Raw genomic sequence first — 20,954 nt, 5'->3', positions numbered from 1 at the left:
TTCTTCTTCTACTGTATTTCTTTCCCCCATTCCTGTCAAATGTTCTCTTATGCTCTCCCTGAAACTCTCTACAACCTCTGGTTCTTTCAGTTTATCCAGGTCCCATCTCCTTAGATTCCCACCTTTTTGCAGTTTCTTCAGTTTCAATCTGCAGTTCATAACCAATATATCGTGGTCAGAATCCACATCTGCCCCTGGAAATGTCTTACCATCTGTTAGTGTCATAAAATTAGTGTGTTGTGAACTTGATTCACTTTAGCTCTGAAAACAGTTGACTGTTGAGAGGTTCTTTCTGGGAGACCAAATTAAAAAAATAAATAAATAAATGTCTTGAATATTTTGTTGCATATGTTAGTTACTTACTTTTTCTTATAATTACTTCAAATGAATTTTCACTGCATAGTATAACAGTGCATTTATTGCTTGATCATATGCGGTATATTTTCTGTATGGATATCTCGGTCATTGTTTTATCTCCTGGATACTGTATTGCAGCTACAGTAACCCATCCATTACCATGTGTATTAGCATCATGATTATCCAAAGTAAAATTCAGTATGCATTCACAAAACACTGAAGGACCATGCAAGAACACTTGTCCATTTACACCATATTGAGTGCCCATCTTGTTATCTACGGCTTTATATACTGTAAGGGCAAACGCCTTCTCCTCCTGAAATAACATGGCATATCTGTAAGTCGTCCAGTGCTGCTGCATGTGCAGCTGCTCGACGACTGACGCCATCTTTCCAGATAAATTACTTATATAGTACCATGTGACCTAACAGCAACTTCCGGTCGCGAGCGATTTGCTTATCAACTTCCGGTCTTGAGCTATTAGCCTGGCTGCTTCTTGTTTTATCCGTGCATTTTTTTTTAATATGTATTTTTTGTTAGTGGGTCCCTCCAGCATCCTTTTGGCATTGTGTACTCCTTGATGTAGCTGTTGATATGTAAAAGCCTTTGCTGATGAGCTCCAACTGCTGCTCATTGTGCAAGGAACACTTTAATAAATAACAATCACACAAACTAATGTCTGTACTAACATAACTTATTGTGTGCAAAAATACGACCTGTGCATTATTTGAAACCTGGTCTTACAACAATGTTATGAAAAGGAAAGTTGCTACTTGCCATATAGTGGAGAGGCTGATTCACAGATAGGCACAACAGAAAGACTGTCATAAATATAGCTTTCGACCATTAAGGCCTTTGTCAACAATAGATGCAGAGACACACACACACACACACACACACACACACACACACACACACACACACACACAAGACTGCAGTCTCAGGCAACTGAAACCCGTGAGACTGCAGTCATCTGTGTAAACCCGTGACAGTGCAGTCATCTGTGTGAGGGGTGTGTGTGTGTGTGTGTGTGTGTGTGTGTGTGTGTGTGTGTGTGTGTGTGTGTGTACACGTCTATTGTTGACGAAGGCCTTAATGGCCGAAAGCTGTGTTTGTGACAGTCTGTTTGTTGTGCCTATCTGTGACTCATCATCTCCACTACGTTGTAAGTAGCAACTTTCTTTTTCATAATATTGTTACATTCCATCCTGGATTTTCCATTGTTTGATATTTACTATAACATTACTAAGAGACATGATTGTCCATATATGTATGATAATGGTGCAGACCACCTCGCAATTCTGCCTTATGAGGGAACATCCGGAATTTAATTGTGCAAAAATTCTGTACACTTCCATGGCACATATCAGTGAAATTGGTCCAATGTCATCTGATGGATGGAAATTTAACTATTGACTACAGTGTTCAGTGTTGTTGTTGTTGTTGTTGTTGTTCTTGTTCCAGTCTTCAGCCTTAAGACTGGTTTCATGCACTCTCCTGGCTACTCTTATCTTGTGCTCTTATCTTGAGCTCTCAGAATGTGTTCTATTAACTGATTCCTTCTTTTAGTGAAGTTATGCCACAAATTTGTGTTTTTCCCAATACTAGTCAGTACTTATCATTAGTTATGCAACGTACCCATCCAATCGTAGCACCACGTTCTGAAAGGTCCTGTTGTCTTTTTGTCCGAAGTGTTCATCGTCCACATTTCACTTCTGTACAATGCAACACTCCAGACAAATGCCCTCAGAAAACACTTTCTAGCTTTTGTCTATATTTTATATTTTGTGTGCTTTGGCTATCATCAGTTATTTTACTGCCCAAATAGCAAAACGCATCTACTACTTTTAGTTCCTCATTTCCTGATCTAATTTCCTCAGCATCGCCTGATTCAATTTGATGTATTCTATCACCCTTGTTTTGCATTTGTTGATGTTCATCTTGTATCCTCCTCTTGAGGCACTGTCCATTCTTTTCAACTGCACTTCAGAGACCTTTGCTGTCTGACTGTATTGCAGTATCAGCAGATCTCCAAGTTTTTATTTCTTCTCCCTGGACTTTAACGCCCTCAAAATTTTTCTTTGGTGTTCTTTACCTCTTGCTTGATGTTCGGATTGAATAACTTCAGGGAGAGGTCACACTTGCCTCTCTCGCCCTTCTCAACCACTACATCTCTTTCATGCTCTTCAACTTGTATAACAGCCATCTGCTTCAGAATCACAAGAAGTGTGTTCCAGTCAACATCATCAAAAGCTTTCTCAATGTCTACAAAGCTGTAAATGTAGGTTTATCTTTCTTTAACGTGTCTTCTAAGATAAGTCATAGAGTTGGTATTGCCTTGCGTGTTCAAACATTCCTCTGGAACACACAATGATTTTCAGGAAGTTTCCTGCTTGGTCCCAACTAGATTAGATTAGATTAGATTAGATTTACTTTCATTCCAATTGATCCGTAGTGAGGAGGTGCTCCAGGATGTGGAACATGTCAGAAAAACAATACATGACAAATATTTACAACTAAAACAAATAAGCTAATGTACCATTCCACAGGTCCCAGGTGGAATGATCATCATTTTTTAATGAACACTAAGAGTCATTTTACAAATACTAATGCACTGAATTTAAAATAAAAAAGATTTTTATTTATTTATAAGGTAATAAACATGTAATACAACTACTGTAATACTTATTTACAATGCTACAGTCATTTTTAACAGAGCAGATATTTGCTTCTTTCAAAGTAGTAGTTTCCCTGCTACTTTTATTTTTTAACCAATGTAAGCAGAAATACAGATCAGCAATTTATGCGTATGCGGACAGGTTTAGGAATCAGTCACTTAATAAATACAGTATAGCAATTTATGCATATGTGAACAGGTTTCTGTGCCAGTCACTTATCGAGAATGAGGCTTGCTGATGCACATCATTAACAGGTGATTTACAGATATTACAAATTTTGTCAGTAAAAATACAGCAACGTGCTAACTATTTACATAACTGAATTTTTGTCTTTAATTTTAATCTATAATAAAATCCACATCACAGTTAGTTAGTTCAAATATGATACATGGAACAGATAATATGTCATATGAAATAGGTAAATAACAGAATTAAACAAACCAAACCATCAGCAAAGGCTGAATATTTTGCATAATAAATGCTTCAGTAATTACATGTGTGTGTGTGTGTGTGTGTGGGGGGGGGGGGGGGGGCTTGTTAAAACGAAACTATACCTTGCAGATGGACAAAAATTATAAAGTTTTTGCACACTTAATGTAAAATTATTACTATGTGTACCTGGACTTAAGACAGTCATGTCTTAGAGCTCAGTTGATAGTTACTACTTGGGAAAGTGACTCCGTTGCAAGTGAGCTGAATAGTCTGCATTTTACTAGCAATACATAGTGATATCTTCAAATCTACATAAGTAATTTCAGTGGTGATGTCATAGCTGTCATAAAGCAGAATATAGTAAAAGAGTAAAATAGCTTTCCCTGCAAAAATACTAGAATCCGTAGATGTCCCTGAGCTGATATTGTTGCCTTTAATCGCAAAATTTACTGTGAAACCAGTGGGGGTCACCATTGGTTCTAGCATGCCCAGAGTTAGAGCTGCAATGTGACTCAATCATTTGAAACATATATTACTAACAAAAAAAGCCAACACATATACAGTAGACTCCCGTTATTTCAAAATCGAATTAACGAAAACCTCGTAAACCCATACTAGCTATTCACTCCCTGCAAAATTGCATCGAAAAATCTACAGCCGTCATTTCTGTAATTGCTTAGATAAAAAAAATCTACTCACCAAATGGCAGCAGGAGAACACATGTATTAAAAAAAAAAGGTATTACTTTTGCAAGCTTTCAGAACCAGTGGTTCCTTCTTTTGGCAGAAGAGTTGAAGAGGAAGGAAAAGGACTGCAGAGTTTTAAGAAAAGGGATAGAGTTTGGAAAAGTCACCCAGAACCCCGGATCAGGGGGAGACTTACTGGACAGGATGAGAAGGAAAGACTGGGTAATATGTCAGACAGAGATTACTGCTAAAACATTGTGCATGCATTAGTAGCGCAAAAAGCTAAGTGCATTGTATGTTTTAGAGATGGGAGGAGAATGGTGAAAAATAGATAGATCAGAAAATGAAAGATGTAAAAAACTAAATCACAGTGAAGAAAGGAATAGTTACTGTGAAGAAATGTTGAGGCGGAAGAAATTAACATAAATTAATGCCAGGTGGGTTAAGAGACCCATGGACGTGTAGCGCCAGTTCCCACCTGCGGAATTCCCAGAAACTGGTGTCTGGCGGAAGAATTCAAATGGTGCATGTGATGAAAGAGGCCCCAAGGTTACGACCGTCATGTTGTACTTACTCTGCAACAGGATATTCTGTGTTGACAGTTCACACCCTCTGCCTATGCCCATTCATCCTAACTGATTATTTGGTAGTTGTCATGCCGATATAAAAGGCCAAACAGTGTTTACAAAATAACTGGTATATGATTTGTTGTTTCATAGGTGACTCTTGCTTTCATAGTATATATTTTGCAGTTACAGGGCTGGTGTAGGTGGTGGTAGGGGGATGCTTGGGGCAAGTCTTACAGGTGGACGGTCAAGGGAGTAGGAGCCATAGGGATAGGTGCAGAAGCAGCATAGGCTCTGATAAGAACATTGTGAAGATTAGAAGGGTGATGAAAAGCTATTCTAGATGTGGTGGGCAATGTCGTGGACAGAATGGACTTCATTTCAGGCCTTGATTTTTAAAAGTCATGGCCTTGTCGACATAGCTGATTAATACATTGAAGACCAGGATAATACTGAGTGACCAGTGATGTACTCTGAAGTTGTTTTTTCGAGAGATCAGCAGTACCGGGATGGGATGTGATGGCATGGGAAATTTGCTTTTGAACTAGGCTGGTGGGGTATTTATATCCAGTAAAGGATAAGGTGAGAGAGAGAGAGAATGGTGTATTTATGCAACGAGTCTGCATCTGAACTAATACGTTTGCCTTGAATGGCAAGGCTGTATGAGAGGGAATGCTTGACATGGAATGGATGGCAACTGTCAAATGTAAGTACTGTTGTTTGTTAGTACGTTTAACGTGGGCAGAAGTGTGTAGCTGGCCTTTGGTGAAGATGAGACCAACATCAAGAAAAGTGGCATGGGATTCGGAATAGGACCTTATGAAATTTAATTGGGAGAATTTATTTAGAGATCCCAGGAATTTTAACAGATCAGCCTCACCATGAGTCCATAGGGCAAAGATGTCATCAGTGTATCTAAACCAAACCAGGGGCTGAAGGCTTATGGGTCCCAGGAAAGCTCCCTCTAAGTGATCCATGAAAAGGTTGGCATGGGAAGGAACCATCCTGGTTCCTGTGGCCTACCCTGATGTACTTATATCTCTGCTCCTCAAAGATGAAGTGTTGTTGACAAGTATAAAGTTGAGTAAGATGAGTAGGAAGGATGTCGCAAGTTTGGAATCAGGTGGGGGCAGGTTAAGGAAATGTTCAGCAGTAGACAGGACATGTATGTGGGCGTGTTGGTATAGAGGGAGGTGACATCAGTGGACATGCAAGGTGTGTGGTGGAAGTGGGATAAACAAGGATTTCAGACAATCTAGAAAATAGTTGATGTCTTTAATATAGGAGGGAAGTCTTTGTATTATAGGTTGAAAGTGTTGATCAACTGAAGCAGATATACATTTGTTGGGTGCTTTGAAGCCAGCAACGAAGTGCAACAGTGGTAGATCCTTAGTCTGCTGGGAGGATAATGATGGAGTCACCAGTTTTAGGGAATGAAGAGACTGGAGTTCTGTAGAGGACATGTTAGGATCATGTTGTAGGGACCTGAGGATGGACTGTGAAGCAATACTGGATGTGAAGAATTCTCAGGAGGATTGTAAGGGATGATTTTGAGGAGTGGTGGTGGATCAAGTTGGGATCATGGTTGGAACTGTTCCAAGGCAGGGTTCAGTGTCAGGTTTGCTGTTGTAAAGGTTTTGGGATTGGGTTGCCATGTGATTTCCAGTTGACATTACATGTGAAGGAATGTAGGTCCTTCACCAAAGCAGCATGATCAAAGGTAGATTTAGGGCTGAAAGTAAGACCCTAGGATAATACAGATAATTCAGTAGGGGAGAGTGCTTTAGATTAGAGTTTAAGAATACTGTACTGTTGTGACTGGTTCTTGTGGTTATGAGTTATTATTGGCAAAAAAAACGTCATGGAGGAAAACATAGCAGAGAGAGACTGATGGTGGTCTTGCATTGTAATTCAGCTGGTCCTCAGAAGCTCACGATTGGAAAACACAAAAATTCAAAGTTGTTTAAAAAATGTCAACCTATTCAATCTGCCCTATTAGGTTGAGACTAACAATAAAGCTTCGATGACCACATCTGTGTTCCATAACTGACTCTTGAACTTTCAAAAACAGATGGCTGAGAAGAGGAGAGAAATTTCACTAACATCTGGACCACTGGTTGGCAAATCAGTTTGGATGCTCTGCAACTTCCAAACATGGTAGTCGTCCTCGAAGCTGTGCACTTATATCAGCTAACACCACAAGCTGTCTGCATTCATTGGATCGAGAGATAATCGCCTCAATAGAGCATAATTATGGACGCTGACTTGTTAAGACCTCCATCAGTACAATCGAACTACAAGAAACAGTTCCACATTGGAATGTACTGTAAGCTATCTGCAACATACATTCCAAGAAAAGAAAAGAAAATGACAGACCATGAGGGAATTATTTGAATGTGACGGATATCAGTATATGTATGACTTACAAGTATAGATAAACAAATGATTACAATTTCAGAAAGAAACAGATGATTATTTTCAAGATAGAGAGGTTCACAAAGTGAACAATTAAGTGAAACATTGATCCACCTCTGCCCCTTATGCAAGCAGTTATTTGGATTGGCATTGATTAATAGAGTTGTTTGATGTCCTCCTGAGGGGTACCATGCCAAATTCTGCCCAATTGGTGCACTGGATCATCAAAATTCTTAGTTGATTTGTGGACCCTGACCAAAATGCTCCAAATTTTATCAATTGGGGATAGATCCAGCAACCTTGTTTGCCAAGATAGCATTTGGCAAGCATGAAGACAAGAAGTAAGCATAAAGACAAGAAGTAGAAACTCTGGTGTTGTGCAGGTGGGCATTATCTTACTAAAATGTAAGCCCAGGATGGCTTGACATTACTCTTTAATTCAAACTTCATTAAACCAAATTGGCTGTTTTTCAGTCCCTTGAAATTTGGTTAAAAGAATCTGTACTGTATATAGAAAATTCGGAAGATATTTGAGTGAATTTTTGATGGTGACAGGGAAGGTGTTGTCCAGGACATTTAAGAACATGCACAGTTTTCTGCATCCAAACACCTACAGTGAAATTGGTACATTCTTCCAAACATGCGAGAAGACCATAAGAACTGACATTAATATATTTGCCTCTTTCTGCTACTCGTGGCATCATGCAGTTGAAGAATGCCGCTGGATGTGGCACTGACTCAACAAGTCGTTGGAAGTCGCCTGTGGAAATATTGAGCCAGGATGTCACTATAGCTGTCCATAATTGTGAAAGTGTCACTGCTGCAGGATTTTGCACACAATCTTTCCTCTTGAATATTTCCCATAAATGTTTGACGAGATTCGTGTCGGACGATCTGAGTGACCAGACCATTCTCTCGAGTAGTCTGGAATGTTCATCAAATCAATTGTAAACAATTGTGGCTCGGTGACATGGCGTGTTTTCATCCATAAAAATTCCATTGTTCTTCGGGACATCCATGAATGTCTGCAAAAGGTCCCCAAGTTGCTGAACATAACCGTTTCCAGTCAGCAATCAGTTCATTTGCACCAGTGGACCCAGCCCACACCATGTAAATACAGCCCACACTATAAGGGAGCTACTACCAGCTGGCACATTGCCTAATGGATATGTTCGTCATATGTCTCACATTGATCTTGTGGTTATGTCACATTGTGTCGCTTGTCTGTTAGTACTGACAACTTACACAAATTCTTGATCATTAAATGAAGTCCATCAGCCAGAGTTGCCCATGTTTAGAGGTACTGCCTGAAATTTCATGTTTTTGGAACACTGTTGACACTGTAGACCTCGGGATATTGAATTTTCTAATGATTTCTGAAACGGAGTGTCCCATGAGACCAACTACCATTCCACATTCAAAGCCTGTTAACCCCTGTCTTTCGGCCATTACAATGTTGGAAACCTTTTCACATACATACTTGAGAACAAATGACATCTCTGGCAATGCACTGTCCTTCTATACCTTGTGATCCCAATACTATCGCCCCTATGTGTGCACATTGCTGTCCCATGACTTTTGCCACCTCAGTATACTATCAACATTCGCACAGTTGTATAGATATTTTCAGTGCAATACAGATACAAAGATAAATGGAGATACGAAGCAAATGAAATTCAATTCCTGTGTAATGAGTACCCAGAGCCACGGGTTCCTACCAGCTTCTAAATTTTTTTCAGTGGAGTTACGGTCCACCAAGTGTATTCTAACAACATATTACACTAATGACTGTCTTGATTCACATGAGAAACCAAACAACCATCACCACCAGTTTTCCTCTTATGTTAAACAATAATTGCATCGTGTTTGAAGAACCAATTTAAGTGAAAAATATAGAAATATACTACCATTATTTACATCTCTTTTCTATAGGAACTGCAAAGACAAAATTAATGTGAACACATCATGCACAAGGTGCATTTACACATTTTTCTCGCACCCTTAATACGAAAGAAACAGAAAGAAACCCTCATATGTGATACAATGGTAAGTACAGTTAACAGTGCTTTGCAAGGTGTGTTAGTAGATGTAGCTGAGGATTTTTTTCTGGCTTCTGACTCTCATTCGCATGCATTTTCCTTTAATTATTCTTTACTTCACCATCGTGCCTTCTGAATTAGTCTTGACCTACTTTACAAAATGTAGCCTACTCCATCATATCCACTGAATGAGGCAGCTCTGTGTTGTAGTACACTAGATTCACATTTGGGGAGGAATGAGCTCAATTGCACACAGATTATTGTCCAGCCCAAGTATGTGAACCACTTCTGGCATTGTCATCACAAGATCTCATAATCTTACTTCTTTCCGGAATTAAAACCAATGAGTAGTTCAAGACTCTAGGGGTTCTGTTTGTCTGTGCCACTCCCCTCCACAGAAAACACACACACACAAATATGAGGCCCTCTTGAATGTGAGTTTATTTATTAGTGCTATTGTGTATGTTCGAAATCTTTATGGTTAACCTAGTGTCTAGTTTTCTATGTAAGATACACTGACAGATTTTTTTTCCATCATTCATTGTTTTATTACTGTTAGACGAGAAATAAATTAGAGATAATCCTCTGTATATCAATTGATGTCTTTTGCTCGTCCATTTCATGTAGCTGCTGATCCTCATTCAGCTCGCCGGGAGTTCCTGTCATACTGTCTCTCCCTTATGAGAGCACACAATGGTGAACATCTTGACAGCTTGCCGATATTAGATGTGTCTGCTCTGAAACATATAGCATATGTGTTTGATGCACTAATATACTATATGCGTTCTGGAACTGAGACGGCAGATGCTGAAGTCTTGAGAGATGGCATGCCAATGGAATCGTGGAATGACCAGGTACTACAGCACTTGCACAGTTATGAACTCGTTATATCTGCAAGTTTTGTATTTTGTCTGGTTTCACACACATCACCGTGAAGTTTTAATTGTTTGATTTGTATAGCAAATATTTTCTGTGGTAACGGTGTGCCAAAACATAAAGATTGTAGCATCTATTTAACATGTAACTGTAAACAAATTTTACACTTTGAATTCAGTTTACCTCTTGGTGCTACAAAGTGAGTTCTTGAACAGTGGATTCTTAAAGGCGTAACATTAGCATAAAAATTATAAAAAAAGCAGTTTCGATGGGCAAGAGACAAAACTGATAGAGCCAAACTTGCAAAGTTTTTTAAATCGAGTCTTGCAACATCTCTGCTATGTATTTATGCATCATCTTTTTTGTTGCCATAACAATTTCTTTTGAAGTTTTTTCGTGCACACTTTTCTTAAGATAACCTTAAAATGCAAAATTTGTTGTTTAAGGCAAATGCAAATATTTAAATTTCAGGATGAAAATGATAATGAGGAGGCTGATGATGAGTTGAGCCATACAGCAGCTATGGAGACTGATTCACTAGATGATCAGGAAGTGTCTGCGCCTCCCCTTTCTGGAATATCTGGTGTGGGACCTGCTGGAAAGGGACGCAAAAACCCTTTCTTACAGCGATCTGACTCAACTCTATGCTTAGGCTGTCCACCGCCAGATCCATTTGATACTCCGATGGCAGAGGCATTGCCTCTTGCAGACCAGCCCCACTTACTGCAGCCTAATGCTCGTCGTGAAGAACTCTTTGGGATGCCTAAACAACCTATAACAGTACCACCTGCAGCAGGTATGGTTTAAAGTAGTTAATTTGTTGTTATTTTATGTATTACTACATTACTATTGGTAGAGTGTTTGTTGTGACTGGAACCACTTTCTTCCTTCTTTTAGCAAAAGCACAGCTTAATGTTTGTTTTTCCTATTTATTCTCCTGACAAAGTGACTTCTAAAGAGCAATTTTTTTGTGCTTCCTAAAGTTCGCGCACGCGTAGCTTGGGTGAAAAGGGGGGGCAGTTCATTTCAGCTACTCCTGTTTTGGCATTTCATATAGAAACTGTAGTTCTGTTTCAGATTTTAGTTCTATAGTCTGAGTTGTTTGGTGATGTAAGGAAACACTGGCTTGTGGAAAGTGTGGCAATTCCAAGTAATAGAAAAACAATGTTGTGACTGCAAAGTCATATTATATTGAAGCCTTTCTTTGGAAAATAAATCTTTCCGATTTGTCTTTGTTTCTCACCTTCACCATAATATTCAGTTTTCACGGAAGCATTGTGTTTTCTTTTGTGTATCTAAAATTTATTTTACTGTTTTCCAAACAGTAATAATCACTGTTTTATGGCAGTAAAATGTCACAATCAATATAAACGAATCGTGAATCACGTCTTCTCATTTTAGTAGCTGTGAACTAACTGGATCATGAATGTGGCAGGTGTCAGCACTCCAGGTATATGCAACCCCCTGGAAGTACTGCCAACACGACTGGGACTATCAACGAGGTCTTCGGACTGTGGCCCGGCAGCCACTGTGAGCTCAACACACTTGGGTCCGGCAGTGCCGCAGCCGCACTCCTCACCCCAGCCAGCGGCCAGCGTTGCTGCAGCTACTCCTGCTCCTGCTCCAGTTGTTCCTGCAGAAGGCACAAATTCTGCAGTTCCGGGTGCGCCCTTGCAAGGAACCCGTGCAGCTGAAGGCTCTGTTGCTGCACCTGCAAAGGATATTGTGTCATTTCCAAGGTTTGTTGCATCCTGTAGGAATTCTACTTTTAAAAAGGAAAGCTTAACCTTGAATACAAATTGGGAAATTGATAGTTGTATCAGCTGTTCCAACAGTCCAGTAAAATTTGACAGCCCAGACATTTTCCAGTTACCTGCCCAGCTCTTACCTATGTGCTTTGAAGTTAAAAGAAAGACATAATATTCTGTACACATTTGAAGGCCATTCAAAATACAGTATGTCATAGTTTTTTTCTCAGTAGAGTGAAATAAAAAGAGCAGCAGTCAAATAATTGTCGAATCTAATTAGAAGACTGCAGTGGAGATGACGTTTATGGAGGAAAGAACACTTAGTCATCCAGCAACCCGTACCACAAACATTTCCAAATCCAAAAATAATTGCTGAACGCGTGACGATGCAGGATAAAGGAAAGGAAAAAGTAAAATAAAGAAGACACCTTAGTTACGGGTTACTAAATTTTCATAATTTTAAAATATGTTTCAAAACAAACTTTTCATTTTTTGTGGTGGGTGTTCAATAACTGGAAGAACAACTCGTATATAACAAGAATATGCATTTTTGGTAATACATGCTGATTAAAACTAAAAAAAAAAAAAGTTTTGCTAAAAATTAAAACAATATATGCACTAGCAGGCTTTTATTATAAGATTACTGTGCTTATTGCAGAACTTTTATTTGCAGTCGCCATTTGTTTTGAGATATTGCTGTTTATTTTTATTGTTGAAATTGAAATTTTCTGTCAGTGCTCATGGCTCTACTAAACATTATAGTTTCTTTGTAAACTGAGATGTCAAGATTTTACACTCTAGCTGAGTGTATACAGTAGTGGTCACTTGTGACAAGTTACAACTGTGTGTCAGACCAGACAAGTAACGTGGATACCTGCCTTCAATGGGCAGTGCACTGCACTGTCAGTTGCATCTGAGCAGACATCTCAAACCTACTTGAAGTTTCAACTTGTTACAAGTTTCTTCCTCTATTCTTTCATAACTGTTTCTTTCAAATTAAACAATGGAAATCCCCCCTCCCCTCCAGTGTCCTCCTTACCCCCACCCAATTGCCTTTGCCATCATGCACTGCTGCTGCTCATAGTGTGGCTTCAGCTGCGACAGATTGTGGTCATGCGCATTTGTTTGTTTGTTTGTTTGTGTGTGTGTGTGTGTGTGTGTGTGTGTGTGTGTGTGTGTGTGTGTGCACACGCGCGCTCGCGCTTGTAGTCCATTTTTGTTTGTTATGCCTATCTGCGATTCAGCATCTCCACTATATGGTGAGTAGCAACTTCCTTTCAGATTATCATTTGGCCTCTCTGTATGTGAACTCCATAGTTTTTTAAAGAAAAAGCGCTAGAATGTTCATTCCTCAAGTAATGCATAAGCAGCTGAGGATAGAAAAGAGGAAATGCTCCTGAATAATGTGTCAGATTACTTACTTTATATTTAAAAACAAAGATGATGTGACTTACCAAACGAAAGCGCTGGCACGTCGATAGACACACAAACAAACACACACATACACACAAAATTCTAGCTTTCGCAACCAGAGGGAAGGAGAGGATGGATATGTGTGTGTGTGTGTGTGTGTGTGTGTGCGCGCGCGAGTGTATACCCGTCCTTTTTTCCCCCCTAAGGTAAGTCTTTCCGCTCCCGGGATTGGAATGACTCCTTACCCTCTCCCTTAAAACCCACATCCTTTCGTCTTTCCCTCTCCTTCCCTCTTTCCTGATGAAGCAACTGCTGGTTGCGAAAGCTTGAATTTTGTGTGTATGTTTGTGTGTCTATCGACGTGCCAGCGCTTTCGTTTGGTAAGTCACATCATCTTTGTTTTTAAATATATTTTTCCCACGTGGAATGTTTCCCTCTATTATATTCAGATTACTTACTTTGATATACCAAACTGTTGTTAGAGAAGTATACAAAAATATACATCAAAGTTCACAAATTGTATTGTGCACCCCATTGAAATAAGTCCCTTCAGTTCCAGAAATGTAAGGGAGGGGGTACTGCTAGGCATACTTACTTACTGTACATCTTTCCTTTATTTGCATCACTATGTACTCTGTGCAGACGACTGAGAAGTGCGTGACAGTGAGAGTTTCCTGTTGTGCCAGTTATAGGGCTTCTTCCCATTCCATTCATGTACTGAGTGCAAAAAGGAGAATTGCTTAAACATCTGTGTATGCGCTGTAGGTAGTCGTAATCTTGTCTTCACAATCCCTACAGTAGCAATACATAGGGGGTGGTTGTATGTTCCTAGGTTCGTCCTTACAAGCTGTTTCTTGAAATGTGTTGGCCATTAGGGCATTGTTTGCATCTATCTGTAGATGTCTGCCAGGTCCATTTTTTCTGCTCATCTTGTCACACTCTACCATGGGTGCCGCAACCCTGTGACCATTCGTGCTGCTGTTATTTGTATGTATTCGACATCCCGTTAGTCCTGTTTAGTACAGGTCTTATAAACTTGAGCAGCGTTGTAAGATTGGTCACCCAAGTGGTTTGTCAACAATCTCCATTGTAGTCTGGTTATATTGTCCTGCTATACCTACAGCTTAGTCTATATGATCTCTCAGTATCCGCCCCCTGGAAATTGTTGCATCCAGATATTTGTGAGAGTTGACTGATTCCAATTGTGACTTGTTGATGCTGCAGTTGTAGAACACTAATTTTTTTCATTTTATGAAGTATAAAATTTTGCACTTCTGTACATTTAAAGGAAGTTGCAAACTTCTCACCACACAGAAAACTTATCAGGGTCTGACTGGATGTGTTTGTAGCTTTCTTCAGATAGTGCTTCATTTAGATAACTGCATCATCTTCAGAAATTTTGCTGTTACTGTTAGTATTGTGTACACTGTCATTAATATATACAATATGAACGACGTGTGTTTCGACAGGCTTCCTGTTGCAGACCAGAGTTAACTTCTGCTTCTATCAGTGACTCCCCATACGAGATACCATGCTGCATTCTCCCTGCCAAGAAATCGCCAATCCGGTTGTAAATTTTACAGGATATTGATCTCAACAATAAGCATAGGTGTGGTATTGAATCAAATGCTTTTCAGAAGTAAAAAAGTTCTGCGTTACCTGTCTACCCAGATGTGTGGATTTCAGGATGTCATAAGGTGAAAATTGCAAAAGGATGTCAAATGATTAGTGTTTTATTAATCCATGCTGGTTGGGATGAAGGCGATCATTATGTTTGAGGATTCTGCAACCTATGCATGTTAGTCTGATAGGATGAAAGTTTGATGGATCACTTTTGCTGCTCTTCTTGTAGATGAGTTTGACCTGTGATTTCTTCAAATAGTTGATACAGTTTTTTGTTTGTTATGTATGGTATATTATAGTTTAATTCAGTTGCAAATTCTCTATATAATCTTGTAAGTATTCTATCAGTCCCTGGAGCTCTTTCGAAATTGCTGATTTAAGCTGACACTGTTATCTATATTTTTTTGTCATTGCACTGAGTCGTATCCCTATTTTAAGTTACATTTTGGAATGAGTCTAGTGGTTAGTACAAACATTCAATTAAAAGTTTATGCCCAAAAAAATCTCACATGCAACTTCAATTTCTATCTCTGTGGATTTGAGTTTTTTGTTTGCTGTGTACACCATTTCTCATTAGACTATTCTTTCAAGATTCAGTTAAAATTTCCTAAAAATCTCAGACCTATTAATTTCTAGTTTTAACCAGCTTTCTGCTTCTATTATTGTTTTGGTTTGTTGCTTCAAACTCAGCTGTTGGCTGTGAATGTTCCATCAATTTATCAGTAGGATTTTCGTACTCTAACCTGTGAGAGTTTTTTGTTTGATATTACACCAATGCTTCAGGCTCTCTTAACTGCTGCTGCTATCTGGACTGGATGGAGACTGGCTCAGCTACCTGAGTAGCAGCCTGTAATGTGCAGTGCACACACAATCCATTTGAGGATCCTACAGTTCTCTGCACTGTAGCATAAGTATAACAAGTTGTGGCCTAGCATCTCACAGTTCATTTGAAGTATCTGGTTCTATTTGACTCAGAACTAGAGGGCCACAATCAGTTCTGAGGCCAATGGTACAGATTGTTAGCTTCATTGAAACTCTGTGAGTGCGGATGATATCTGCCAGTCACTGGAATGATCTAAGTGCTATCTCTAGGATATATACGCCCCAGAAAATACCTGGGAATTTTTCATTGTTTTAGTTTTCAGTTATTTTTGTAATTTTGACTGGGAAGAGCTGATACTCTATCAAACTATTACTGTATCCCACTACTGCAGAATAATACTGCAGCAATAAAACATAAACAAGAGAAAAACACCAAAATAAATCTACAAAAAATTACTGTGTACCCACAGGCATCTGCCAACAGCAAAATGTGTCAAAGGTCAAAGGCGTTAGGATGAAGACTATGCAGTACTTCGTAACAACAAACTGCTTCTGATGACAGTGGCATCACAGCTGTTTGAATTAGTTTAGTTTGAGCAGTTGCCAGCGGACTCGTGTGCATGCGCAGTTCTGTTCCGTATGAGCAGTACCTTCTCCCGCATCTGATTACATGAAGCCAGATGCTAATCAGAGAAATTTTCATGGTGCATCCAATCTGACAGATTTGCACAGAGCAGTCTTGAGTTGTAGTGGGGATGGGGTAGTCTTCATGTGACCCGTGTCTACTTTTAGTGGCTTCACTGTTTCCTCTTCATGTACAGCTCTCATGTCAAATGAAAACAAAACGGATTTCTGTGGCCGGGCGCTATCAAGTGAATTAAAGTACTTTCACATAATTACAGAGGGCTGAAATATATTATTAGTTTAAGTTTTATGATTTTATTTTATTTCCACATTTTTGGCTTGCTATGGAAATTTGGCTTTTATTAATCTTTTTCACTGAGGCAATCAGTTTATTTGAAATGAAGGGTTTCATTCCACAGTATAGGATAGTTCCAACTGTTCACTGAATTTCAAGTGCACGGTTTCATCTTCTGGCATGTATTGCATTTTGCCATGATAAAGAACGAAACATGAGGTAGTACAGTACTGATACTCAAAGGGAATTTACTTCCCAAAAACCACACTGAAAAGCTTAATTTCAGGTTGGGACCTACTTCATTGTGAATCTGGACGTACGAATGTGCACTTAAAGCTGAATTATACATTTTAGTATGGTTTATGAAATTCCGATGCTGTTGGAGTATCCTCTTATGGCATGTTTCTTTATGACGTAATGTGAGATATCCTAAAGCTTTATACGTACATACGAACTTCCTATGCCATCATTGCTGTGCAAGCCCAGTAACACCTGTTTTTTGGTGTTCTCTGGCAGTTGCTGAAATGAACCTATTTCTAACACGTCTTGGGAAAAAATTGCTAACGGTGGTTTGAAAACTGTTACTTTAAAAGTAAATTTTCTTTTGCACAAAATTAATTATGTTACATGTGAGAATGTGCTTTAAATTTCTTGAATTGCAGAGCGTTTGACGCTAGTTTAAAACTTAACATTTTCAGGACTGGCCAGTTAGAATTATTTCGAGCCCAGAAGACCAGACATTTATGTCGTTATTTTAAATTTTACTGGCACATTTGTGTGATGTATCTTAAAGTGTAACACACGCCAAAAAAGACCAATATTACATGTGAATGCTTAGCTTCTCTTGTAGCTAAACTTGTATATTAATTTAAGCTATTAACTTTTCCTATTTATGTGTTCGCACTGCTTAACAGTGATGTTGCTATTGGCTGAACATATCCCATGTCCTGTGCTCTCAATATCTGCTGTCATCGGCTGGGGAGATCACGTGACGCGAGCTATGATTGGCTTACTTTAAGGGCATTGCAACCTCATTTTCAATGCCCTAGAAATTAACGCTCCAAGTTTGGTGGAATTCAAATTTATACTTTCATAATTACGAAAATATGCAGTATATTTTAAAATGAAAACATGCAAGTACTTACTGCTGCACATAATATTTTTATTTTATTTTATTTTGTTTTGTTTTTGTTTGGTAGGTATTGTTTTCTGAAGTGGTGGATGGAAGCTCTACGCCAATGATGTAAAAAAGTTAACCATTCAAAGGATTTATAAAGAGTTCCATGGGAAAGTATACTGTCGCTTAACATGGAAGAAGTCTATTTTCACCTGGGAAAAAGTGTGTTTTTTAACTGGGAAACCTGGGATTTTTTTTTCCTTGTCCGTATATACACTCTGGATCTCGAACGATAGATGGCAGTCATTGTCTGTTCCTCCCTCAGAGTCTCAATGTTCGTTTGCTGCATACAGGCTTTCGACCACAGGGTTTCAATGAGATGCCAGCACTCTGTCACCATAATCTCTGGGCATGCTTCAGTGACCACTGTGTGGTCATCCCCCCCATATATAAGGCTTGTTCAGGCATGCATGGGTCTGCCTGGGTCAACGGTTGTTTCCCTAGCGTCTCGTGGGATCCCTGTGGAATGGTCCCCTCAAACTACTACTGACGGAATGGGTGTACCGTCAGGTAGTACCCACAGCCCCTCGTCAAAGAGAGCTCGGTTGATCAGACCTCGCGAAAACAAGTCTCGGAATCATAGCAACAGAGCATTAGTGTGCCATAGCATTTTCATTGTAATCGAGCAAAGAGGGGGTACCTCTGAGAAGGTCACCCCTTTCTATATTCACAAGGCATTGGAAGGTATTGCTAGGGTCTCTAAAAAGTGTCAGATGACTTCATAATGGAACACTTTTAGCTAAAACTACTACTTCAAACCAAATATCTAAGCTTCTGGGATGTAAGGCCTTATGTGACTACCCAGTCGAGGCTGAGTTGCGTAACACCCTTAACTTTAGTAAGGGGGTGGTTACCTGCTACGTATGGCAGTTGTGAAGGCTCAGCTCATGAATCGGGCAATTCTTGTACACTTTCTGCGAAATGTGTTAACTGCTCCACAATCACCCAGTGTGGAACAGAAAGTGAGAGGTTTACAATGAGGAAAGGAAAATTCAGGAGTTGGAAAGTCAAGAGGCAGATATCCTATAGTGAAGCTAAAAAAGCCTCCAGAGCTATGAAACCTCCGGTTTTTGCTACTTATTTTGCATCAGCCCGTAATGCGCCAATCACCAAATGTGATGCCTCCACACAAACTCAGATCACAGATTCAAGTACAAGCACATGGTTCAAATGGCTCTGAGCACTATGGGACTTAACATCTGTGGTCATCAGTCCCCTAGAACTTAGAACTACTTAAACCTAACTAACCTAAGGACATCACACATATCCATGCCCGAGGCAGGATTCGAACCTGCGACCGTAGCAGTCGCGCGGTTCCGGACTGAGCGCCTAGAACCGCTAGACTACCACGGCCGGCTACAAGCACATGCACTTGTCGATGTGCTTGTGGGGGAAATACTCCACTTGAAACTGAAGTTGTTCGAAAGCTGTCAGCAATGAGCTTACCACCTAAGCCGCACGACACAACTCGCCATCAGCAGCCAACTAAACCATTCCCACAACCCAAGTAACCACCTCCCCCCATAAATAAAGGAAAACATCCATCAAAAAGTAGTTCCAAATCCAAGAAAGCAGTAGTTAAATCTTCGGATCGGCGAGCTCTCTCCCACTCTGATGGGGCTGTGCTCTTGGGGATATGGACTTCCAATCGAAGGAGCCAGAGAGCCAGAAACCAGCTAACATTTCCCCTAAGCAATGGCTTCTACAGGAACTTCTGTGTTGCAGTGGAATTGAAATGGATATTGCTCACATTTGGAAGACTATCAGCTCCTGGTCCAAGAGAAACCATTGTGCATCTGCTTATAAGAAACGTTTCTTAAAGTCATTGACAGACCTGCGTTATGGGGTTACCACCCATACAGGTAGGATGATACTTCTGGACACAGGACTACAGGTAGAGTGGCTGGTTTCATTGCTGATAGATGCCACTCTTCTCCTGTCCCTCTTTATCATGATCATACAAGCAATTCCATGAAAGTTCTACCACCTTTCAATGTCTCAGTGTGTTCTTTGTATCTTCCACCTAATGATGCCGTGCATGCTGACGCACTGATAGAACTCTTCCAGGCACTCTCAACACCACATTCCTCGTTGTGGGTGGGACTTCATTGTACACAATGTGCTGTGGTGATGATTGAGCGACTTATCCATTCTGAGAATATCTGCCTTCTGAACATGGGTCAGATGTCACATTTTTACACAGCTACAAAATCTTTTTCAGCCATTGACCTTTGTTTTTGTTCCCTAGCTGTTGCAGGAGAGACAGTGGGCCATATTACTTGTGAGACCCAAAGGGCTGCCGTAGAGTCCATCCACCAGTGTAGTAACCATCTCAGACGATGGTGTGTACCTTGGTGGAATGACGATTGTCGATTGGCAATTAGGGCCAGACAAACAGCTCTGCGGAACTTCAAACACTATGAAACTGCAGAAAACCTTCATGCTTTCAGATCTGCGGCAGCCACATGCAATGCGAATGATAAAAGTACGAAAGAAGGCTTCCCGGAGGGAATTCATGTCTTCCATTAATTGGTCCACTTCCAGAAGTTTGGGACTCAATATGATGGATTTCCGGCAGTACACGTCCCCTTATGGCCCTGTCAAGTAATGGGGTCTTGATAGGCATGCCAGAAGACATGGCTTGGACTTTTGCTGAGCACTTCTTTACTGTCCTACGTCATTCAGACAAACTCCTGCTTTTCAAGTGTTCCATAGGACTGCGGAGATGTGGGAGCTCAATTTAATCTCGGATAATGGCGAAGTCTACAACCTATCGTTCTCCATGTGGGAACTGGAATCAGCCTTGTCTGTGGCCAGAGTCACTGCTCCGTGACCTGATGAGATCCATTATACCGTGCTTCCTCATCTGTGCCCTGAAGCGGGAGAGCACCTCCTCTCTTGTTTCGATCAGATCTTGTTTGATGGACAGTACCCCCCCCCCCTTCCCCCCCCCCCCCCACAACTTGGAAGGTGGCAATATTAATTCCAATCTGAAAACTGGGCAAGGACCGTAGCAGCCCTAACAGCTACTGGAATGTAGCACTTAGCATTTGTATGGGTAAGACCCTTGACACATGGTCAAACGCAGCCTCATCTGGCTGCTTAAATCCCGAGGTCACCTGAGCTGCTCCCAGTGCAGTTTCAGGCACTACCATTCCACCCTTGGCAACTTAATTGTACTGGAGACAGCAACACTGGAGTCC

The 20,954-nt window shown here is 40.2% G+C and overlaps 1 protein-coding gene across 1 annotated transcript in view; it reads left to right on the top strand.

Annotated features, from left to right (window-relative positions):
- Positions 1 to 20,954, top strand: part of LOC124596466 (E3 ubiquitin-protein ligase UBR5) — a 354,797-nt gene that overhangs the window by 252,737 nt on the left and 81,106 nt on the right. Inside the window, exons 32-34 of the mRNA XM_047135607.1 lie at positions 9,801 to 10,027; positions 10,521 to 10,845; positions 11,485 to 11,788. Coding sequence (XP_046991563.1) covers positions 9,801 to 10,027; positions 10,521 to 10,845; positions 11,485 to 11,788 — 856 coding nt within the window. The remainder of the gene's footprint in view (positions 1 to 9,800; positions 10,028 to 10,520; positions 10,846 to 11,484; positions 11,789 to 20,954) is intronic.

The sequence above is a fragment of the Schistocerca americana genome, chromosome 2 (assembly GCF_021461395.2).
Source record: "Schistocerca americana isolate TAMUIC-IGC-003095 chromosome 2, iqSchAmer2.1, whole genome shotgun sequence".
NCBI lineage: Eukaryota > Metazoa > Arthropoda > Insecta > Orthoptera > Acrididae > Schistocerca > Schistocerca americana.
The sequence above is the reverse complement of the archived record's forward strand: the minus strand, read 5'-3'. Positions and strand labels throughout refer to the sequence as shown.